The 25,337-nt window shown below is 45.3% G+C and overlaps 1 protein-coding gene across 5 annotated transcripts in view; it reads right to left on the bottom strand.

Moving 5' to 3' along the window:
* Positions 1–25,337, bottom strand: part of STX8 (syntaxin 8) — a 249,021-nt gene that overhangs the window by 206,821 nt on the left and 16,863 nt on the right. For all 5 annotated transcript variants that reach the window (XM_026520980.4, XM_048227159.2, XM_044391746.3 and 2 more), the window contains exon 4: positions 18,255–18,365. In XM_026520980.4, coding sequence (XP_026376765.1) covers positions 18,255–18,365 — 111 coding nt within the window. The remainder of the gene's footprint in view (positions 1–18,254; positions 18,366–25,337) is intronic.

The raw sequence follows: 25,337 nt of genomic DNA, 5'->3' as shown, positions 1-25,337 counted from the left end.
TCCTGCACAACCTTGTTATTTTAACACACTAGTTGTTTCCTATCCTAGAAATTCTCCCGTTCACAGCCAAGTTTCCCTAAAGAAGAGACGACTTAGGCTGCCGTCCCACTGCTGCCCGCCGCTCTACAAAACTCTTCCTTCTCACCCATGTTCTCCTTACTGCCCGAATGTCCCCTGTTGCCACTCCGCCCCTTTGCCAGGCCTCATTTGTCACGGCTGACCGTAGCCCTTCTCTGTGACCCAGCCTCTCCTCCCTTGGCTTCCTCCAGGCTACTCTCTCCTGCGGGCAGCTGTTCTCTGTAATTTGCAAGGACCTCTTCCTCCATTTGCCCCTTAAATAGTCGTGTTCCTCGGCAATTCCATTGGGAATCTTCTCTTCCTGCCGTCTGATCTCTCTGGGCGACCTCTCTGGGCAACGCTCTCTGTTCCTGTAGCTGCAGGCTGTAAGAACAAGAAATAGCACGCACTTGTGCACTTTTTCTACCCCAGTACAAATGAAATAGGACACACTCTCTTGGGTCCTTATGGCGGTGGGATCTTAACCAGGAGGTGGGAGAGGGGCATGCTCCCCTCCCTGGCAGGACAGGATCAGAATCTGAAACCCCACATATCCAGGGGAAGCAGGTCCTCTCCCCCCACATCCTGATTGAAAATCACCATGCTTGAGACTTTCAGCTTCCCCTCTACCTATGATGTTTTCCTGCAGGCTCTCTTTGCCTGTATGTCTTCTTGTTTGGGACCCTCCAACTGGGTATTCCACTGCAAACCCAATATATCCAAAACCAAATCCATTCTTTTCACCCCGTAACCTTTCTTCTCCTACGTGCGCGTGCTGTTTTGGTGAGCTCCATCACTGTATTCCCAAGTCACCCAAACCTTTCTCTCTTGTATGACTTTTGTCCCCCCTCTCCCACATTTCATCCATTCCCAAGGCCTCCCTCAGGGCCGTGCTCAAGTCTGAGCCCTCATTCCAACCCCTGCTGGTACTGCTTTGCTTCAGACTCTCATCACCTCTCCTGCAGAGCATGGCCACCACAGCCTTGTGGCTGGTCCCTGGTCCCCTTGCTCCTGGTCACCCGCATTCAAATCATCTTTGCCCTGGGGCCAGAACTCTCTTTCTAAAACAGAGATCTGGCCTGACATTTCCCTGTTTTAAAACTTTCGCGGTTCCCTAGAAGCCACAGATGACGTTTAAGCTCAACAACATGGCCCCAGGGATCCCTGCCACTTCGTCTCCCAACACCCCCTTCCATACCCTACTCTTCCTTCGGCCCTACAAACCGCGCACCGCTTCTCAGACAAAGGCACAAACTTCCACGCTCTCATGTTTTTGTATGAGTCTGGAGGGTCCCCACCCCCACCCCTTTGTCCATCTGGCAAAATTCTATTCATCCCCTAAGGCTCAACTCAAATGTCACTTCTCCTGTTTGGTCCTTCCTGATCCCCATCCCCATCCCCCTTCCCCTGAATCAATCACTCGCTGGCGCTCCCATGGCACTTTGTTCAAAACCTCCAACGTGGCATTTATCAAGCAGGATTGTAGTGAGTTATTTACTTATCTGTCTCCCTTCCTAAATTATGAGCTCTGCGAGGAAAGAGGCCGCATGACAGTCATGTTTATATCCCTCATAGCCAAAAAAAAACCCCAAAACCCCAAAACCCCCAAAAAGCCAGTGCCTTGGAATATGCCAGAGAATAAGCATTCAGTACATGTTTATGCAACAGAACCAGGAAAACCACTGAGCTCTTTAGACAAGAGAGAGACAAAATGAGAGGAGTACGTAACATCTTCATCTTGAGAGATTTAAAAAAAAAAAAAAAAAAAAAGGCAAACAAAACTTGAAAACCTGTTTCAATTGTTATGTGCCTCTGAGACCCCAGCAGCAAACACTGGTATTGTTCAAGCAGATGAAGAGGGTATCACCTGAAAGAGAATTCTTTCACTGAAACACCTTATAGCTCAACCCAGCTTCTGGAATAATATGAAGGGAGTGCTTCTCCTCTAGAAAGGAAGTTAAGGAAGGGAAATACTAAACACTACGCTCCGGAAGCTAGGGGAGACTTGAGGTTTTTGGGTTTTTTTTTAAATATATCAGTTAATTTTCGTCCATATTCTTTTGGGATGGAACTTACCTAACGGACAGAACTTCTGAAATGAACACCACGTTAATAAATGGGTTGGGTATCTGTCTTATAAAGATTTTATACCCTAAGTTTTCACAGTTGCTTCTAAAGATATAAAAATATTTCATTCTCATCCCCCAAAGCAAATGATGTACATTAAATTACGATACTACCTGGGGGTGGGGGACAGTGCAGGTAACCCATGTTTTTCACCTTACAAATGTGGCTGAAGCTTGTTGGGAGCTCATAGGGAAGGGTGTTCTCATCAACCAAACGCAGAATTGAAAAAGCAGTGAATTCCAAGAGGTAGCTTTCCTTAGCTGTTCTTAGCACCTCCAAAAGATGTCAAAGTGACCATATAAAATGTCCGTTTTGTCTAAAAAAGCAGTAGCGTTTGCACAGTCACAGACCACAGGGCGGGGTGCAGATAGGACTGGAGAAGGTATTTCTAGGGTGTGGGTGAACTGAATTGGGTCTGTGAAGCTTTGCAGTTAGACTTGTCTAAAAAGATGAGAAAACGCTACCGCGGTATGGAAAGTGTAGTTCCTTTCTCCGAACTTCTTTTGGCCGTTTCTTTCCATGAATATAAAGATGCACAGGGGCTCAAATTTCAATCAGAAATAGATTCTTTGACATAAATTCTTGGGAGGCAAAATCTGGCAACAATATGCGGCCTGGATTACGTTGAGGAGAGGCCGCAGGCGGGGAGGTGGGTCAGGAGGCTGGTGTAATTCAGGCGGAAGGTGATGGGGGTGTGGATGAGGGAAATGGCAAGAGGGAACAGCAAGAAAAGGACAATTCCCACAGCGAATCACAGGAAAACTCCCCAAGTGTTGGTGAATAGACTGGAGACAGAGGATAAAGATTTTCAAAAGTGGGGAACTTGGGGAAGTGACACAACCTAGGGGAAGAGAATTTTTTATTTCCTTCTAGAATTTTCTCAAACTTCAACATAGTCCCTAAGAGCGACCCCAAAGTCAAATTGCTCTTGCTACTATCTTGTAGCCATATTTACTAGATGGCTAAACTCTCTAGGCCAGGACTCTGTCCTGTTTTTGTTGTTTTCTGTACCCATCCACCTGTCCATTCACCCTTCCTACAAGTACTTACCAAGCACCTTCTACGAGCCAGGCTCTAATCTCGGGGCTTGGAAGTGAACGAGATAGACAAGTATCTGACCTCGTGGAGACGATACCCTGAGGACCATAAATGCCTCACACTGTGCCTTTTGCAAATACCCAATAATTGTTTTTGTGAAGTTGAACACATAATCTTTATTGAGTAGGAGGCCAGAACAGGTAAGAACTCAAACATGGAAACTACTTCTTACGTATCACCCAAGCACAGTCTTGCCATGACGTCTTTAAAATCCACTGCAGTCAAATATTTTTCTGGTTTAAAACCAATCCCACTTTTTCCTTCCTCACTGCCGACCACATTGACCAAGAACAAGTTTTAACGGTAAGTTACAAACTTGACAAGGACAGTTCACAGAAGAACAGAAATGGAGGCTGGAAAAGGTGATGGCAAGTTTTGACCTCCAAACCCAAGTTCAGAAATCCCGGAGGGCTTTTCCTAAGAGTCATCCAAGCAGCCCCAAATCAAGAAAATAAAAACAAAAGGAAATCTGGGTTCTTTACCCTGCTTGACTGTCGGGGCTCCTGACGGGGAAAGGAGGGCAATGCAGGGGTGTTATACAAAGCAGAATTCTAAGTGAGATGAATTGGCTGCTCTGCCGAATTTACGGTGACCGAGAGCCACCTGCTGGTCGGTGGTTAAAATTCAAGTACAAAATGCGAGCGACGCCCTGATTGCCATTGACTTAGAAGCAGCTCCTTCCGTGAGTACAGAGCTGCCCAAAAATACGTTTGGAAACAGAATGAGTGAAAGCCAACAATATGCTTATATATCATGAGGGGTTTTCAATAACAATGGCCCTACATGTCCCACTCCGCACACTTGCAGGACATATCCGACGGGCGCCCAACTGAGGTCAACAATTTGCATTTAAGCATTCAGCATGACCACTGATCTCCATCTTTGTCTCGACCCTACGAATGCCTCCCCACCCTTATTTGCTTCCATTCTCACTCATCTTATAAAATAAAGATAAAATGCAGTAAAATATTCACTTAATTGTGTAAATTAACCCCGTTCCAGGACAAAGAGGCAAGTGTGATAAAACGACATTTGTAGCTGGCAGAAGGATGACCAACAGGTAGAAATCTGTATTTGTCAGCTGATGTACAAAAATCCGAACCTGGCAGTAAAAGCCGATCTGAGGGTGTCCGCGAGGTCACCATTTCCACCTCGCCAATCTTGTTTTGAATGAGAGCAACGCATCTAGTTGCCATCTAAAGACTCAAATTCTCGAGACGGGCACCCATGCTTTTAACTGGGCCTTTCGTGTTCCCTCCGGGGACAGGGCCCGGGAACCTGCAGCACCCTGAGGTGGTATTTCTGCAGCCAGCCCGACACCAATATGTAGACCGGTGCGGACAGGATCAGTCTACAAAGAGGTGGGGTCGAGAAAGCCCAGAAGAGGGAAAATACACGAATTCTCCCGACTCTGCAATGGCTGTGTCAAGTCTCCTTTCACGCGCGGACCTCTCAACTTCTCTGCCTCACCCGGCTCTCTCCCTGTTCCTATCTCCTAGACCACGTACGGCCCGCAGCACACAATTTAGCACTTGTGTATTAACTCGCACGTACCGTTCTCTAACCGGTGCAGGACAGAAAGGGCTCTCCAGAGGGCATGCCATCTCTGGATTCCCCTCTGCAAAGAGCCGTGACAGCACGTGTTTAGCCCCGTTTACAAAGCACTTTACAGAAGCATAAACACAGGCCTTCATCTACATTTGTCTCATCTCAAGACTTCACAATATTTGGTAGAGTCGTGATGACCCGCATTTTTACCAAACATGATGGAGTCAAAACTGAAACCCAGGTTTTGTAATACCGGACCCTTGGTTCCCACCACTGAATGACACATGCGGAGTCTGCAATAGGCACCTTGAACGTATGGAGGGAACACTGTGTGTTACATACATGGATCAGGAAGAAGGACAAAGTACTCGAAGCCAGGGAGAAATGAACCAATGAGGGTCCCTACGAGGGAACCATGGTAGGAGACTAAAATCGAGAGAGGGAAGCCCCAAGAGACAAAACCTACAGCAAAGGACAGGGAAACCTGAGTTCTCTTTTCTTGCTCCCATTTATTCACCTCGGGTATGCTGGCTTCTCTGGGGATCAGTCTCCCCATCTGCAAACCGGCCCTCCTCTCTCCTCTCTTACCCCAAAGATTATTATGAGGCTCCAATAGTATCTGAAAGTGCTTGGCAAACAGGCAAGAGAGGGAGGGAGAAACAGAAAACCACTTTTAATAAGCCAGAAAACGCTTTTTCCAGTTTCTTACACATTTTCACTTATAAAAAGCCCAAGTTGGAAAGTATTAATAGGCCTTTAAAAAAAAATCAACATATGTAACTTACGATACAGTGCGTGTAGGTGATTTTGGGGTTCTTCTCCCTGCTTCTTCATAGACTGGAATTTTCTTTTTCAATTCCCACATGGTTTTTATAATTTAAAATTAATACACGCAGGGGTAAGGAATCTTTTTATCTTCCCATCAAAAGTCACAAATACATCAGAGGTTAAGGACTGCAATTCCAAAACAAGATACCATTTTTCGCCCATCTGATCAACAAAACCCAAGCAGTTCTGTAACAGGGCTCCCCCATATGGCGCTGGGGGGACTAGGAGGCACTGGGACTTTCAGGAATAGAAATGGCAGTGCCTGTTGAACTTGGGTACCCGTCCCTTCATTCTAGTCACCCCACTTTGGGGACCGTGTCCTACAGAAATAGAAGCCGCGTTCACCACGGATCCTGACTGCCACCTTTACTTGTCATAGCAAAAAACTAAGCAACTCAGTATCCGTCAAATGGGGAGCGGCTGGATGAATGACTACATACTTATATTGTGGAATAATGCAGCCACCGAAAAGAATTTGCTAGATCTAGATTTGGTGGGCTGTCCAGAAATGAAGAGAGTAAATTACAGAGTAATATGTATAGGACAACTCTGTCTTCATTGGGGGAAAAAAAAAAGGAAAGGAAAATGCATATGTATGTAAATATATTTGCAAATATTTGTATAAACACAGACAAATGTGGGGAAGGAAATCGTCCAAACAGTTAACACTAGTTACTTTAGGATGATGGCACTGGAGGGAAAGAAAGGGAGAGAATTAATTTTTGGCTACACCTCAGTATGGTTTGACTTGTTATAATGAGCCTGTATCTTGTTGGTAATTTGTCTGAGATCCAATTAAGGACGAGTCATTTCCGCGAGGAAGGGAATTAAAGGGAGGGAAGATACTAGGGGTACGAAGATCCACAACGTAAGTGAAGACAGAAAGTGGTATTGAATGCATCCCTCTGCTTTTAAAATTAAGAGTAGGAAACAACACTAAAATCAAGAAATGCCAGAATCACACATTTTCCCCCCAAGGTGGGGGGAGGGGAAGAGCAATGGAAGAAAAAGATCTAAAGATGAGGAAGGAAGATGACTGAGAGAGAGAGAAGCAAGAACAGGAGGACAGTCTGCGCAGGGGTCTACAGTCACCGAGGGGAAGTTTTCAAATGACAAACAGGCTTACAGTTAACAGAGGAAGGGAAGGAAGAGGAAGATGAAGACAAAACAGAAGGGCGACAAGGCTCCTTTGCTGAAGGCGGGAGGCACAAGCAAGCTGAGCAAGCACTCCCCCCTCACTCTCAAGGGAGAAAAATCCTCGCTTCTCAGTATCCACACACTGGGAAGGGCTGAGTGACGTTTTCTTCTGGTTCTGCTGACTCACGTCTCCATCTTGTGGTCTGTTCAGGACATAGCTCTTAGTGTGTGTGTGTGTGTGTGTGTGTGTGTGTGTGTACACGCATACGTATCCATATGTACGTATATAAGTGCACACATGTATGTATACTCACACATAAGTATATATGGTTATATATACACACACTAATAAATGTATCTGTAAGTATACATATGTTATATGAGCTTACATTGTATGTGATTACTATACTTATCCTATATTACATTACATATAAGTACATATACAAGTATATATATATATGTACACATATATATACAGGCATGTAGATACTTGTCTGCATGTATAATATGTAAAATGTATGTATGTATACAGGTACTCCTATGCATATTTTTAAGCTCAAGTAGAACATATACACAGAAAAGTCATAAGTGTACAGCTCAAAGATAACTTGCGAAGGGAACACCCCCAGTTGGTCACCACCCTAGCAAGAAACAGAGCGCTAGCAGAGCACCAGGATCTCTTGTGCCCCCTTCTTACTCACTGCTTCCCGCAAAGGTACCCACTTCCGGGATCTGTCAGACCACAAGGAAGTTCTGCCTTTACAGGAATGGAATCTTACAATGTGCTCTGAAGTCAGACTCATCTGCTCAAGATGACGTTTGTGAGATTTACCCATCGTGTGGCATGCAGCTGTATAAATTTTCTGCGTAGTATCACTGTATAAATATGCCCTCACGTATTTACCCCCCGAGTGTAGGTTTCACTGAGTTGTTTCCAGGTAGGAATATTAATAACGCTGCTATAACACAGTCTTATACATGCTGTTGTACCGCTCAGTTTTAGGAGATACACTCAAACGGTTTTCCAAAGTGGCTGCAGAACTGAGAGAGAGTTTTACCAGCAGGGTGTGAGAATTCCAGCCACTCCACATCCAGCAACACTTGACCCGTCTGCCATTTTAATTTCCGCCATTCTGGTCGGTGCAATGGTCTGGTACCATGGTTTTGCTCGGCACCTTCCTGATGGCTAGTTAAGTGGCACATCTTTTCACAGGCTCACCAGCAACTGGGTGTCCTCTTTTGTGAAGTCCAAATTCTAGTCTTCTGCCTCTTTTTCCCAGTGGGTTGTCAAGTCATTTTCTTACATTATAGGGGTTCTTTACATACTCTGGATCCGACTCGGGTGTCGGATATATGCACTGCAAATACAGATTCTCATTCTGTGGCTTGTCCTTCATGCTTTGTGGTATCTCTTGATAAAAAGAATTTCTTATTTTAAGGAGGTCCAACTTACCGTGTGTTTCTTTCATGTTGAATGCTCTATGTGTCCTGTAAGAAATGCTTGTCCACCCCAAGCTCATAAAGACATTGTCCTATGTTTTCTCCTATAAACGCTCATTTCACCTTCCACATTTAGATCTACAATCCTTTTGGTACTGATTTTTATGGAGAGTGACACAAAGGCTAAGATTCTTTTCCTTCCATATGCATATCCAGCTGACCTAACATTATTTATTGAAGAGACTGTCTTTTCTCCACTACACTTCAGTGCACCTTTGTCATGGGTCAAGTGGAAATACATGTTCAGACTCTGTATTGTTCCACTGGATTATTTGACTATCCTTGTGCCCACATCACAATATAGCTTTATGGCAAGTCCTGATAACTGATAACATGAGCCCTCATCCCTTTTGTTCTTCAAAATTGCCTTGGCTTTTCCTGGCTCTTTTAAATGCCATACAAAGTTTAGAATCATCTTCTTAAATGACAAAAAAACAAAAAACAAAACTGGCTGGGGACTCTAAATGGGTTTGTTCTGAACCTACAGGTGAATCTTGAAAGAGCTGCCGTTTTTACAATATTGAGTTTTCCAATCCCTGAACGTGGTATATCTTTTAGTTTTTCCTTAATTTCTCTAAACAATGTTATAGTTTGGAGTGTAGAGGTTTCGTGCACCTTTCATTTGACTTATTCCTACATATTTCATGTTTTTAATGCTATAATAAGTGGCATCTTAAAATTTTTTTATTTGATATTTCTTTGTTGTCCAGCTTTCAGAACCTTCTGAGGAGAGAAGCCATCAGGTTACTGCTGCTAACCTGTCTATGGAAAGACTACATTCATCACATTTCACGGGGTATCACTGGGTAGCTTTGTCAACTCAATTAATGCTGTGGGATTGCAATGACTAATATTTATTCACATCTCAAGGTCTTTAAATTCACTTGCTTGATCAGTCATCCAAATGGATAATCTTTCTTTCCACTCAGTATCTATTTGGAAGTTGGGCTGCTGATAGAGTTCCTTTCCTATCCTATGGAGAGAAAAAAAAAAAAAACTGGACTAAAATGACTGCAGAGATCCATCTGAGTGACTGTCAGTCTTGAGAGTACATCCATCACCAAAAAACTTCGAATAGCTACTCTGTCAAGTTCTGAGACACTTCTAAGACGTTTAAGAGTATTAGTTTAAACATTCTACTTCATAATCTCCAAGATATCCTGTGGAGCTGAAAAGACAGTGCAGAGGGTCAAGAGGGCATATTATACTATAATTCATGTTAAAAATAAAAGAGGTGAGAGGGAGATCGGAGGTGTGTGTGTGTGTGTGTGTGTGTACGCATATATGTAGAATCTCTCTGGAAGGACACATTAAAAAACTGTTAGAAGTGGCTGCCTCTGGGGAAGAAATGAGGAACTCCATGTGTGTTGAAGTGGGAGGGAGCTCCAATTTTCATTGATTACTCTTTTGTACAGTTTGGGTGTTTACAACATGATGCACCACTTTTAGATCAAGTTTATATTTTTAAAAATTCTGTCAGTTCCCACAAACCACTGGAATATCCCAAAGTGTCAACATTTTGGCCTAACCCTCCAACCAAACTGCCTCTTCCACAAAAGGAGTCACAAAAACCACTGTCATGTGACATACTCAGTTTTTCTCCCCAAGGAAATGTGGTCACTATACACACTGCATGGTGGCTTATCGGACCAGTAGTCAATACAGAAAAAAATTGTACTTAGACAATATACATTCCAGACTTTTCAGGTCAGTCCCTACTCTAAATACTCCCTCTTATCATATGAAGTATCAGTCCATGCATCGAATAAACCTATTGCATTTCTCCAGACTGGAGACGAGCTCAGAAGCTATTACCTCCCAAACGAGAGTTACACAACAACTGACATAAAATGCGTGAGATCATCCGTCTGCAGAAGAAACCAGCTCTATGAAACTGCACAAATGTGTCACTATAAGAACCATGTTGAACTTCAAAAGCGTATCTCCTAAACGTCTTCAGGCAGACAGGTGGTAGCGGTAAATATCCCCACTTCCTTAAAAAGTGAATTGAAGGTTTAAAGTGATTATCTAAGTTCCACGTGAACCTAAATAAAATCACCCAGAAGGCCAGTGAACAGGAGAAGCAACAGGAGATGAAGGTCCTTAGGGCGGTCACAGAACTCGAGAACCTTCCATGTCCGGGATCAGAGGACACCTCGAGATGTAGTGAGTTAGCGCTTCTGGAAGAGCTGTGGGGGAGGGCTGATGCAGTCATTACGGCTTGCCTACCCCATTTCACGAAGTCTCTTCTCACTCCTTATCAGAACCTTGATTCTGTTGAAGGCTCCACTGCTCGGGGAACATGAGCCCATCCTCAGTTTCAGCTCAGGGATACATGTCTCCTGGGCAGACCCAAACCAGTCATAGCAACTCCATTCTTCCATGGTTTTTGGCATAACCTAGCATGTGATGCAAGCCGAGCCTAGCTCTATTTTGAGCCAGTTTATCGATTGGGAAGCTTCCAGGAACTGCTTCCTTTCTCTTAAAAACAAATAAATATAACTGGAAAATATAAGAGAATCAACAGAAAGTCTAGAAACAATCAGAGCAGTAAGAGAGTGGTTATGATATTAATAGCGTATGAACAGCTTCCATATAAACGACAACCAAAAAGCATGATGGCATGAAAAAGTGAATTCGAAACCACCAAAAACACAAAATACCTAAAAATACTTTAAAAACCAGAAATGTACAGCTCACTTGAAGACATTCTGAAAGCCCTGAAAGACAGCTTGGCCCAATGGAGACATGTTCCTGGAGAGGGAGAGTCAACATTATAAAGGGTTTCAAGATCTAATGGAATGCCAATTTTTAAAAAGTGATTTTTCCCTTCTTAAAACCTTCTTAAAGGTTTAAGTCCCTTTTCAAAACCGGGTTAGCTGATTCTAGAATTCAAGTTTTTAAAAAAAAATCAAAACTCTTAAAAAAAAGAAGTGTAATGACAGGTGGCAGCCCCAAGCATGTATTAAAACGTATAACGAAGCCTCGAAAGTAAAAGTGCTAGCACACGAGTAGTCAGAGAGACCCCCAGAACACACCACAAGTCCAGAAACAGATCCAAATATATATATGTAGACAAACGCAGATCTACAATATTACAAAGCTCATCATCTCAAAATTTGTGCAAATGGATCATTCGAGGCAGTAAAAAACAGAGTCAGTCAAAAAACTAGGATAGCCACGTGGGAAAAAAAGTGGGATTCATACTCTTCACCAAATTAAATTCCAAGTGGATCAAGTATTTAACGGTTATAAAATAAAATCCCCAAAGTATACTCAACAGAAGCACAGGAGAATTTCCTGATAACCTTGGTTCATTATAATTATATATAATAACTACATAAAACTCCACTAAGAAATAACTATCTTCATGTATTAGATTGGAATAGGAAGCCAGAGTTTAATTAATTAAACACCATCTCTGGGGCAGACTGTATGGAAACAGGTGCTCGTATGAACGGCTAGCGTAGGTCTACACTGGTTCTGTGAGAGTTACGAGTGTATACACCCTCTGACTGAGCCATCCTACGTGTAAGAACCTATCCAGAGACAGACTTTCCCACATGTGAACTCCCTTCAGTGTAAGGTTATTCACCACCATCTTTTTGTAGCAGAAAAAAGTATATGTATGAAGTAGATAGGCACACATATAAAATATATGTGTAATAGACTAGAAATAATACACACATCTGTTAACAGGAAGCTAGCCGAAGAAATTACGGTACATGCACATAATGAAATATTATAAAGCTATAGAAACGAATGACAAAACCTGCTGGTTTGGGAAGCTCTCTAATATATTTGATTAGGTGACCGAAAAGTGTGGTAGAATGGTAGGTATCATTTGTGTAAAAGACGGAGGGAAATACGGAAACATATTGTTATTTGCTGGTATATGCTTAAGAGAACTTGGTAAGGGTATGTCAATGATTTGTAACAGTGACATTTATGTCCAGAAGTGGGGAACGTAGCGGGAGGGAGGCCTGTCCCCCAATATCTTGTTAAATGTTTTTTACATTTTTCAGCCATATGAATATATTACTTATGCAGGTACGCATTCTTTACTTCCTACTTCTAGAAAAGTAGGTTGCTCGTGTGTTAATAACTTGAAGCAACATAAAATATAAACCAATGACTCTTTAGGAAAGATACGAATCATCCTTCTTGTAACTCAGGCTTTAATTTGAAATAAAACTTGCAGCGACTTAAAATGGGGGAGGGGTGCTCGTAATGTAAAATTTCACGTAGGCTTTTTTTTCGCCCGCCCTGGATTCCGATACGGTGACACTGAGATGAAATACAAACTGGGGGTATCACACTTTTTTTTTAGCCGCTCAAAGACGGATATCTGAAACCAAGTGTAAAGTTCACGCTCTAAGAAAATGTGAACATTCCATTATCATCGTTATTCTTTTGATTTTGGCAGTCGGTCTGCTTACTACTATGCTGTTCCGGACACACAGCTACCATCTCGACATCTAAATAACTTCCTATTTCCTATAATCCTCAGTATAGTTGGTGGTGTGAGGATTAAAGCTTAGCCAATTAGCCACCCACCACAGCCGAGTTAATCACATAATCTTTGAGATGCTCGCAGAGCAGTGGAGTATGCGAGGATTTTTTTTCCTCTTTCTCTTTCTCCAGACAAAGATTTAACTAATTGTGAGACTCCGCAATGCTCTCAGATAGAAAGGGCAGCAGGATTTAAAAATCAGAAGCTGTCACCGCTTTCTAAGTCACAGCTTATCTTCTGAGAGACATTGTCACCCAGAGACTTCTTTAACGAGTTTCCGAATGCCCTAAATTAGTCAACCATTGCTTATTTAGACCGCGGTCGTACCTCAAGGTTTACTGCTCTTGAATAATGATCAGTTAATCCGTAAGGTACAACGAAGATTCCATCACATGACAGCTCTACATTCAACGGCGGGATTGCCACATTAATGTCCGATTCAAGGAGATGCTAATCCAAACTGAGGTCTGACAATCCTCTCTCTCCTTAATAAGGGCCACATATGAAGAGGAAGGGAAAGGAGGAAGGGGAGGGGCGGGGGACCCCTGGGAGAGAGGAGGCTAAGGGTCCAGGGTACAGGCAAGAGAGGAGGAGGGGTCACACGAAGGAAACCGGAAGCAGAGGGAGAGGCGGGGGCTCCCCATGATCTCAGGCTCCGGCTGCTGGTTATCACGGGGGCTTCGAGATACTCATGAGCAGATCCACCCCAGGTCTGCCACAGCGAGCGTGTCGTGGTGGCGGTGTGGCATTAGTGATAGACCGTGCCACAGAGAGCGTGTCTATCACATGCTGAAGGTCTGATAAGGCTTTCTGGCCCATGTTATTTCTCCAGGTCGTGACCCAAGGCGAGGAGGGCATGTGCCACCACCCAGCCCCCCGCCCCTGCCAGTGACAATGCGACCCCGCATTGACAGAAAGGGTGACAGAAGCAAACAAAATTGCTGGAGGGATCTGGAGATCGGAGAAGTAGAAAAAACAGTGGAGGAGCCCAGAACCAGGAATCAGCCATGGGGAGGGCGGAGGGAAGTCTTTGTGAGTCAGAGAAAGTGACCAGCAGAGAAGGGAGTGAGGGTTCTCCAAAGATGGAGCCAAACAGTCCCAGATGGCCGGTAGCAGGAATGACCCGGCATCCTGACAGTCAGGAGGCAAAAGGACGAGCTGAACTGTGAACCCGAACTGCTCATGTCTACATCCGAACGCAGATCCTCAGAAGGCTAGTGAAAGAATCATTAGGGTACGAGAAGTTGGGGAGGGCCGGGGAGGCCTCAAGTGTGGGGATCAGGGGTACCAAGGGCAAAAATAACACTCCGACGTAGGCAGGTGAGTGAAATCAAAGACCGGAAACGCGGACTTCCAACCTGAGACCATCGACTTCTAGCCTAGACTTCAACATTCTTTCATTCATACGCTCACCAAGTTACTTATTTCCTGCCCCTGGCGTGTCTGCCATGGTGCTGGCTTCCCTGCCGAGCTGGGTCAGTGCCACCTAGGTGTCCCTCTCACGGCCCAGCAGATTTCCCAGGGATTTCCCTACAGAGTATTTGAGGATGCCTTTATCTAGGACACGTCCTCTTCTCATTGATCACATCCTCCTGGAATAGCTAGGGGACTCGCACTGCTGGGACTGAGTTCTGGGCTGAACTGTGTCCCCACAAACACTCCAATATTGAAGTGCAAAACCCTAGTACATACCTCAGGACGCAACAATATTTGGAGACGGGCTCTTTCAAGAGGTAACTAAACTAAAATGAGGTCGTTAGGGTGGGCCATCATCTAGCATGACTGGTACCTTTAGGGGCACTTTCAACACTGGCGCACACACAGAGGAATGGCCATATGAAGTCAGCCAACTACATACAAGCCCAGGAGAGAGGCCTCGAACAGACCCCCTACCATGGCCCTCGGAAGGAACCACCCTGCACGTGACTCCTTGGTCTGGACGTCTAGCCTCTGGAACTGTGAGCGAAGACATTCTGGTAGTTAAGCCGCCAGCAGCTCTAGCAAACTCACAGACAGGCGTGTATGCACGCATTCCTGTTGGCGGGGGGAGTACGGTGGGTCGAAAGCAATCCTGGCCCGATAAGGATTCACCAACAATTCACCTTCCAGGCCACCTAGCATTACCTTTCCTCGGCTTACCTGCACTTCCTTTCTCCATGGACGTCAGTACTCCCACACTGGCTTCTGAATCTTGGCTAGCCCATGCCACCCGGAACGGACCACTCTATCCATTCTGTTCCACCCATTCGTACCTTCCTCAAATCGTCTTCTCCACAGTACTTACCCACTTCTAACAGAATTCTTCTGGGAGCTGATTCTGATCTATTCTAGACTACTGTTCCTGAGCACGCAGACAAGACACAATATATGTGCTTCCCTTGGTTTCGTCTTGAGATCCTGCAGATAAGCCTGGCTGGTTACCTCAATGATCTCAACCCCCCAGGGCCTTGGTCATCGCTGCTTTGTGGTTCCTCTTCAGTGTGGCCCCTCTGTCCCCATGCCACCCCAACCATTCCCCTACAAGCAACACCTTTAGGCCCACCGTGCGGATCAGCCTTAGGGCGAGGAGGAGGCAGGCATAGTAGGACTTCAGACATCTCACCCAAAATACCTCGGCCGCTAATCCGCCGACTACTCTAAAATTCTCCCATCCATCAATTTACTGGGGCCCAAGGAGGCTTCAGGTGACAGAGCTCCAGAAGATAAGTCACTGCCCGCCATGGATTCTGTGGCTAGAATGCATGTGCGACCATTTGCTAATAAGACAACGAGCAGCAAGCCGGGCACTGAGGAAAGGGGACATGACGAGATCTGGAAGAGGAGAATGGGCAGGCATGCTAGAACAGGACTGGTCAGTCGGGGAGGCCAGGGGTGGGACAGAAGGGGTGGGGAGGGGGGAAGCAGGCAGCCGCGTGAGCTCCCTCCTGGCCCGACGGCGGAACAATGAGCCAGAAAGAACATCTTCTACTTGGGAAGGTTTTGGAGTTCACAAAGCCCTTCGCACACTGATCACCCCATCTGGCCCTCACGACAATGAAAGACAGACAGCACACATACCCGCACTTCGAGGTCATTGATTCTCAAGCCCAGATGGCTGGGAGACCAGCAAGCCACAGAGCTGAGTGCTGACGGAGTCCCGCCCTTCTCATGGGACAAGGGTGAAGAGTTCTCATCTGAAGATGCTCACATCTGGGTGAAACCCGAACTCTGAGACTGATTGGTTTTAGAACCTTGCACGAGTTTCCTGACCCCTCCAGACCCCTAGCATAAAATGGACATATGTGCTCAAGATCCCCCGAGCAAATGCGCACATGGAGCTCAGCACGTGCCCGGCGCCCTGAAAGCACGCAGCGGACGTGAGCGGGCAGCCTCACACTGGACTACTAACCCAACCCTGCAAGGACACAGTCCCGACACTTGTACGCCTTTTCTCTTCTCTCTCTCTCTCCTCTTTTTATTGTTTTTATAAGCCTCCTGGGTGAGCTGGATGCCAAGTGCCGCTGTTAAGAGCAAAGGATAGAGCGCCGTATTTCTCAAATTGTAAGGTGCATTCAAATCACTTGAGGATCTTGTTTAAAAATGCAGATTCAGGGGCGCCTGGCTGGCTCAGTGGGTAGAGCACGTGACTCTTAACCTCAGGGTCCTGAGTTCAAGCCCCATGTTTGACGTGGAGTTTACTTAAAATAAATTTTTTTTTTTAAATGCAGATTCAGAAGGTCTGGGGCGGGGTCTGAGATTCTGCATTTTTTTTTTAAGATTTTATTTATTTATTTATTTATTTATTTGACAGAGCGAGACAGCGCGAGAGAGAGACAGAGAGAGAGAGAACACAAGCACAGGGAGCTGGAGAGGGACAAGCAGGCTCCCTGCTGAGTCAGGAGCCCGACATGGGGCTTGATCCCAGGACCCTGGGAACATGACCTGAGCTGAAGGCAGCCGCTTAACAATTGAGCCACCCAGGCACCCCAGATTCTGCATTTTTAACAAGCTCCCGGGTGGTGCAGACACCTGTATGGAGGTCACACTTTAAATAACAAGGATACTGAGACGATCACAGGGGAGAAGACAGGTGACAAGCAAGAGGGGCCTAGAACACCCACAAAACCCATGAAGGCCTAGTACATAAGGTGGCCCCCTCGGCATCTTTAAATGACACAATGAAGAGCAATAAGCAGAGCCTGGCACGTAGCAAACTCTTGGGGGGGGTAACTATCACCGTCCGTCACGATCACTACCTCCTTGACCACAAAGCAGGGGTTTGCAGACGCTGCCCATGGCCTCTGCACTTGACCCTGCCTCCTGAGTATGCCTCTGCTCGCTTTCTGGACTACTGGGACCTCTTCCTTCAGGGTAAAGGCCCTTCCTGACAGATGGCACGGACTCTGTCCATGGGTCGCCTTGCTCGCGTGGCCGATTTCACCCGCCCTGGACCACCACCAGAGAAATATCCCACCCACCCGAGGCTTCTCACAAACGCTGCCCAGGAGAGGTTACAAACGCTGGATCACATGCTCCCGAGAGGTCTGAGGCTGACAGGAAACTGTTTCATCCCCCTCAGCTTGCCCCAGGGCAGTGGTCTGCAATCCCGGCTGTCTATGGGCCTCACCTGGGACCCTCCTTCCCCCACCCGCAACCCCCCCCCCATTGAATCGTCTGAGGTGGGGCCTAGTAACGTGTGGCTAAAGGTCAAACACCACTGCCCTTGGGAAGCCATGCTATTCCTGACCGGGAACTCCGCAGAAACAAGCTCCTCTCCAGAATGAAAGCCTCATCCAAGAGGGAGAGAAGTGAGGGAGAGAAGCGAGTTTCTATCCTAAGTTCATGTCCTTCTGTGATGGTCCCCACAGAGGAGTTCTGGAAGCAGGGGGAGGCCAGTTCTAAACACGTAACCATACTGGGTCCGTTAACCCCAACCCTGGAGAGCTGGATGGCTTCTCCGGGTCTTCCGACAGGGCTGGGTACAGAGCGGCCGTCCACTGTGTTGGCGTGTGAATCACTCCCGGGCACAGAATGGGCAAGAACCCACCTACCCGACTCCCCTACCTTCGTGAGCCACGGACGACAAGTCTTACTAGGACACAGCTTTCTAACGTGCCAGTGGAAAAAAAAAAACAAACCAGCTCTTTTCCCCCCACAGATGAATACATGACTTCAGGAGTTTAAAAGACGGCTAACATAACAGAAAGCAGGCAAAGAATGCAAAGGAGATTTGCTGACATCGTCTGCTCTCCCCAGACATTCCTCCCTCAGGATGGGATTCGGCTGAACCTACCGGTTTACTAAATTGAGAACATTAAGGAACACTAAACTGAAAGAAAATGACAGACACTATAAAGGAGCGGAGTATATTTTACTAGTTAAATTAAGCCGCTCAGGAAACAAATCTGCAATCCCTGCAAACACATCTTCGCCCACCACGTAATCCCTGTAAATGAAAGCGTCCTACCTGATAAGATCTGGTTCTGCACCCTCGTTCTTAAAGGAGGCCACCAGCAGTCTCTCTCGAGTTACAAGTTCATCCAGCAGGTTCTGTCTTCGGTCTCCTTCAAGCTGTGTTCTGCAGGCGTCTCGTTAAGGTCCAACGGTGGGTGGGTTACCTCAGTTTACCTATGCTGTTAGTAAGTGAGCCCTCCCAGTCGGCTGTAACCGTTACAGACTCTAAGCACTCACAGCCGGAAGAGATCTGAACTGTTCTTCTCCTCCTCCTGCTCTGACCTTTGACATCGCAGATCTTCCAAGGAAAGGACCTTGACAGAACCAGAGCAGGGTTCTGAAACAGACCCACTGCGGAGAAAGACAGCCGGGAGAAAGCACCTTCCTCCCAGCGACCAACACTGAAATGATTAGTCCTGTCAGCAGAGCCATCTGACTCGGATTCCTTGGGCTTTCAGTTATAGGTGCCAGTGTTCAAGGGTGTTTTCCTAGACATTAGTACCCTAAGACACTCTGTAAGGAAGGAAAGAGGTTCTCTATACTGCCTTCTTTCTTCCATGTCCATGCCTATTAACACACCTAGAATAGATTTTGTAAAGTGCTACTCTATGCGACAGATTTGCGCTAAAAGGAGCTCCCATCAGTTCATTATTTAAATACTCGGCATGATATTTGACTCTAAAGACAATTACAAAGAACGAAACGGATTTCAATGTGTTATTCTAGCAAGCGTGTTAAACCAGGAGTCCAAAGCCTATAGTCTGGCTCTGAACGCTATCTATGATCTGGAACCCCCTTTGTGGATTTCCATTTCTTTAAATGCAATGCCAGATAACAGATAATCGCTAACACCTTTTCCGGCACAATTCATGAGTTATGGTTAAAAAAATAAATTGGGGCTAAATCCAGAGTTTTCTGCACTAGCTTTCTTGAAGCAAGCTAAATGAGTTCTTCTAGGCTGAGTGTGTGTGTGTGCACGCTCATGTGTGTTTAAAAACAAAATAAAATGTTCAGGGAGAAAATTTCTGCCGTAAAAAGAACAAGGGGAGAAAGCTAACCGATCCTTCTGAAAGGACATATCGGACACAAGACATAAAAACTAAGTACAGAAATAAGCCATCTCAGCACATGGATTTTATCTGGCTTTGAGGTTTTTATTAGATGGCTTTTGTTTTATTAGACCTGAAACTCTGGTAATCCAGAGTCACCCCGGCCACAAGACATTAGTGAGACTGCTGCTTTAGATTTAGAGACATTTTTCTATTTAAGAGAGGGATAGCAAACGCTGCGTGGAGGCCCAAAGTATTTCCGAGAAATTGGCAAAATCAAGTATTAACATCACCATTTCCTGCGGGAGGTGTGGGACCACGGCCCAGGAAAGCTACAACTTCTGTTGCTAATTTTGAATAGAAAGAGCTAGTTTGCTAGTAAAATAATAATAATTTTTTTAAAAATCCGTAAAAAAGCTCCCCGGTAACAGGCAGCAGTTAGTAAAATCATAAATCCCCGAACCAGTGTACCTAAGCTGTGTCAGTGGCTTCAGATATTAAAATAAGTGAAGAAATAAATGAATGCATTCTCTCCACATTCCAGAACGCAAGCACGCTTCCCCAAGGAAAATCGCTACCACTGCTCTTCTACTTCCTGTATGTCACCAAGGACCCCATCTCGGAAACCACGAAGTGGCAACTGCAACTAAGAAACAGTGGGCTGGGCGCCTGGGTGGCTCGGTCGGTTGAGCCTCAGACTCGTGATTTCGGCTCAGGTCATGATCTCAGGGTCATAAGATCGAGCCCCGCGTTGGGCTCCATGTTGAGTGGGGAGCCTGCTTTAGATTCTCTCTTTCCCTCTCCCTCTGCCCCTCCCCCTGTTCATGCTCTCTCTCTCTAAAAAAAATTTTTAAAATTAAAAAAAAAAAAGGCCAAATATGTGCTTTTTGATCAATGCAACATCAAGAATAAGTATCAATGTGTTTCATTTAGTGGTAAATTGTCAACAGAGCAGAAGGCTTTTCTTCTACGTAAGAGACGTTCATGGGTGGCGAGGGAGAGCGGGGGCGAGGGGTGTGAAGCTATGGTGTGAATTATGCAGGACAGAATGGGAATTTTAATTCGTGGAAACTATTAATTACATCACAATACTAACTCGCCTTGTCCTGTGTTCTGTGCTCGGCCTGCTCCAGCAACCCTGTGGTTTTCAGTGTCCGGCCACCCAAGCAAACATAAGCTGAACCACAATCCATTCTTAAAATTAAAGACAGACTTCACTGGCTCAAGGATCTAAAGATTAAACAAAAATTATAAAAGTATCATGAGAGAAGACATAGGGGAATTTTTTGATAATCTTGGAGTAGAAGAAATCTTCCACATCATGACTGAAAACGTAGAGGCCATGAAGGAAAAGACAAATCTGACTATACAAAATTGTAAATATCTGCAAAATGAATTTCTAAGTGACAAATTAATAGTGACAAATGAAAAGAAAGGCAAAGGCGTAACAGCACAGAAAAAAAACAACCCTAATAATAACGGGAAAACATTCCATTTTACATTAGTAAAAGAAATGCAAATGGAAACATAGTATCACCTTCACCTATCAGTTAGGAAGCGTGACCAGGAAGTTCTGGAAAGGGCGGAGGAAACACTCACTCTCTGATAGTCCCGGCGGGAACTAAATAAGCTCAGCCAATCGCCAGACTGCCTTCTAAGTGACAAAAAATTCAGAAGGCACATTCTTCCAACAGGACCTTCTGCAGATAACAGTCACACATCTACACCAAGACTTGGGAACAGAGATGTTCACTGCAGCATTATTTATAATAGCCAAACAGCAGAAATGTCCGCTGTCCACCAATAAGGAATTAGCACAACCCCACGGTGGAATGTTTTGCAGCCCAGAACAAAACAAAGAGTAATAACACTTTATGGGCTGATGACAGTAATTAACGTAGCCAAACACTTACTAAATACTTACATGGATTATTTGATATGGAATCATCTCTAAAATACAGTGTCAACACGAAACAAAAGAAAAAGCAGCAGCAAAGAGTTAAAGGGTGAATGGTGTGCTCCCACTGCATTTAAAAAACACTCAGCTAGGGGCGCCTGGGTGGCACAGCGGTTAAGCGTCTGCCTTCGGCTCAGGGCGTGATCCCGGTGTTATGGGATCGAGCCCCACATCAGGCTCTTCTGCTAGGAGCCTGCTTCTTCCTCTCCCACTCCCCCTGCTTGTGTTCCCTCTCTCGCTGGCTGTCTCTATCTCTGTTGAATAAATAAATAAAATCTTAAAAAAAAAAAACCACTCAGCTGGACACACATGTTCGTCTATCCACACAGAAAATTTCTGGAAGGATACACAAACAACGGCCTCTAAGGAGGAGGAACTGGGGATTCAGGGTGAGAGGGAGACTTACTGTTCATGGAATATGGTTTTGTACTGTTCGCCTATCACAATGCTAATTAATAAAATCACAAGTTTCAGAAGCATCTGTATAGTATGATCCCTTTATATAGTCCAAAGAAATTTCTATCTATATGGATACATACTTATGCATGCCCAGAACAGTCTGGGATGACATGTGCCCACCATCAACACTGTGAACCCTGAAGAAGGAGGTGGAAAGGGTGGGGATGATGAAGAGAAGGGAGAGGCGCTGGTAAAAACCAATCATGAGAAGCATACAGGTAGAAGATGCTTTTATAACAAAAATAGGAAAAGACAGGTTTTAAAATTTAGCAGACACCTGTTACGGTATTAAGTTCATTAAGAATGGGCTTCATTGGGACGCCTGGATGGCACAGCGGTTGAGCGCCTGCCTTCGGCTCAGGGCGTGATCCCGGCATTGTGGGATCGAGCCCCACATCGGGCTCCTCTGCTGGGAGCCTGCTCTTCCTCTCCCACTCCCCCTGCTTGTGTTCCCTCTCTCGCTGGCTGTCTCTATCTCTGTCAAATAAATAAATAAATAAATAAAATCTTTAAAAAAAAAAAAAAAAGAATGGGCTTCATTAAATCACGTCAATTTCAACAGCGGCAAAGCGCAGTGATTGTGTTTTGCAGGTTAGCAGCTGAAGAACAGAACCACAGACAGTTACGGCTACAGGGAGCCTCAGTGTTCTCAAAAGCCACCTAGGGTTCTGGTTCTGCCGACCAGGAGCCTGGCCCAGTGTGACTGCCCCCGGCTGGCTAATGACAACGCTGGGCGAGAGCCCAGTTCGTTCTGCTTTAGGTCAGGGTTTTTCCACCACATCGTGCTGGCCTTGACCATCAAACCTTCCAAGGGCTTCTCCACCCTGGGGCTCCCAGGACTGCCCACTTAACTTTGCCACTGCTCAGCCTCCTGTTAAAATCAGTAACAAGACTAGTAATACTAATTCAGAATTTTCCCAGAGACTCCCTGCTAATCTGGGAAAATCGGAAAATTAACCGATTAGGAATGCCCTCCTTCTTTGTTTTATTTTAATCTACTGAGAGGACATGCCGTAAGGAGATGGGGGGCAGAGGGGCAAAAGGTGAAACCACAGATTAACAGCCTGTCTGCATGGCGCACTTATTATACGGGGATTGTAGTTAACAAGAGGTCCAAGAATCATCCAGGCAAGGATCCTACTATCTGATGTGGCCTGATGGTAGCTGGAAGGCGTTGACGGCAGGGCAGGGAAGGACAAGTAGAAAACGGGGCACACAGTCAGTGGCCAGCGCTGGGACCTGCTCCTTCACCAAATGCATGAATAACCGAGGAGGAAGGTCAGCGAAGACAAACCACAGGACTCCGGCTAGGCTGGTTTTACATCTAATTAAAGCCAAGTGACGGGGATGTAAGGTTGTATATGAGATGGGATGCTGACTTCATACTCCCAGTACTTACTACCAATGCTCTTTAGCCCAGCTTCCCCGCTGAAACTCCGTAAGCACTTGGATCCGAAGAGGAAGTGGAACCAAGATGCTGTTGCTCCCACACCATGCCCCACCCCCACTCCAGCTCCTGGATTTTCTCTTTATTTGGTAGAAAGGCTTAAGAATTTTGGCAAGTCTAAGGCACCTGGGTGGCTCAGATGGTTAAGCATCTGCCTTTGGCTCAAGTCATGATCTCCAGGTCCTGGGATCAAGCCCCAGGTCAGGTTCCCAGCTCGGTGGGGAGCCTGCTTCTCCCTTTCCCTTTGCCTGCCATTCCCCCTGCTTATGCCCTCTGTCTATCTGTCTCTCTCTCTCTCTCAAGTGAACAAATAAAATCTTAAATTAAAAAAAAAAAAGAATTTTGGCAAGTCTTGCTTATGAATTCATCGCTCTGGAGAAGGAAGAAGTTTGCAGATACACTGACTTCTTGGTGCCCTAACAGAAGAGACACAAGAGGACAGTTTAAGGTCCCAGAGGCCAGACTTTTCCGGCTTACGTGCATTTCATCCTTTTAATTTTTTTTTAAAGTTAACAAGCTGTACTGAGCATTTTTTATGTACCAGGCCAGGTCCTTACCTCCCTCAAAGCACTGACCACATTCTGCAAGTGCTATTTCAATACTGTCATTTTCTGTGTGCTTTGATGTAACCTCTTTACGTGATGATAAACTCCATAAGCACTACCTGTCAGTTCTCCACGGTAGCTGGAATTTTTACAATAGAGACAAAATAATAAGAAGCAGGTAATCCTCAAGGAAGACTCACTACACACAAGCACCCTCTTGGCACATCAGTGAATCCTCACGACAATCCTATAAGCCAGGTGTACTTTTATGATCCCTAGTTCAGATGACAAAAACAAAAAAACAAAAAACAAGGTGCAAAGAGGTTAAGTAACTTGTCCAAGGTCACACAGTTAGTAAATGTTGAAAGCTACCCATGTATTCCACACCACCCCCCAGGAGGAGGGGCTGGTCCTGTGAGGTGCTTTAAATTGACTTCCTCCAGCTTTTACAGCAACCTTGCAACGTAAGCATATTTAGTCCTACTCAGATAATGAAATGAAGGTCCAGAAAGGCTAAGTTGCTCTTTGACCTTGAGGAAGTGGCAGAGCTAGGCCTCAATGTCAGTTCCGTCTGGTTCCCAAGCCAGTGTTGTTCCCGCTACACCAATGGACTTGGTGAAGCAGAAAAACTTCCAAACAAACTGGGGGGGGGGTGGGAGAGTGATGGGAGACTTCTTTAAAGTTACCCATTATGCATTTTGCCAGGTATGGGCATTCAAAACAACCACAACTGACAAAACTACCATCTACTTTCATCACCGAGGGGACAAAGCAAGGAGACCTTAACGGGGAAACCTGGAAAGAATGTAACAAGACTATAAATCAGAAAATCCCTACTGACCTCAACACTGTCTTGTCCTTACTTTCCTCACCATTCCAGGCACCAGCGAAAAGTGTCAAGGGCAAGTACAGCGCTTGAGAACCACGTGACCTCCGCTGAGCCTCTCCCTAAAATCTACTTGGTCAGCCCCCACCGACACCCCTCGGTTACAGTGATTGCTGCACCTGTCTATCCACCCACCTGTCTACCTATCTTTCTCCCCCCCACCACAAGACAAAGGGGAGAAAAGTTATTTATAGTTTTTTAAAAATCATTTCTATAGCACTTCTCCCGAGACCCCAAAATACCTTTTTATACTGAACCCCTTTGTAAAGAGATTTTTTTTTTTTTAATGCTCCTTAAAGTAGTAAAGGTGCTGCCTCTGAGAACCCAACAAAAAGACGAGCGTCACGTTAGGCCAATTCAAAGAATAATTTTACCACTACCTGACATTTCACATGCAGCCCTCCCGTGGCACAGGACTTTTCTCAACCAGCAGCGCGATGAACAATTCCTGTCTCCAAGAAACACAGTGAATAGAAATTACTGTTTTTCAGCAATTTTCAACTCTCTGGCTGCAGGACTTTGGTTTATGAATTGCAAACTAACCAATTCAAAAGCACGGAACTTTCATTTTAACTTCACATTTGTTCTTGCCAGGAGAAAATACTTTTTCCAAGAAAGAGAAATAACATCTTATGCCTTCACTCCATGAGTTTAATTGTTTGGAAGGCATTTTCTGAGGACTTATCTTTCTGGCAGTCCCCAGTGTTCTTTGGAAAACTGCACAAATGCATAAATTTACTAGGTAAAGTGCCG

This window comes from Ursus arctos, unplaced genomic scaffold (assembly GCF_023065955.2).
Source record: "Ursus arctos isolate Adak ecotype North America unplaced genomic scaffold, UrsArc2.0 scaffold_14, whole genome shotgun sequence".
NCBI classification, from domain to species: domain Eukaryota; kingdom Metazoa; phylum Chordata; class Mammalia; order Carnivora; family Ursidae; genus Ursus; species Ursus arctos.
The sequence above is the reverse complement of the archived record's forward strand: the minus strand, read 5'-3'. Positions and strand labels throughout refer to the sequence as shown.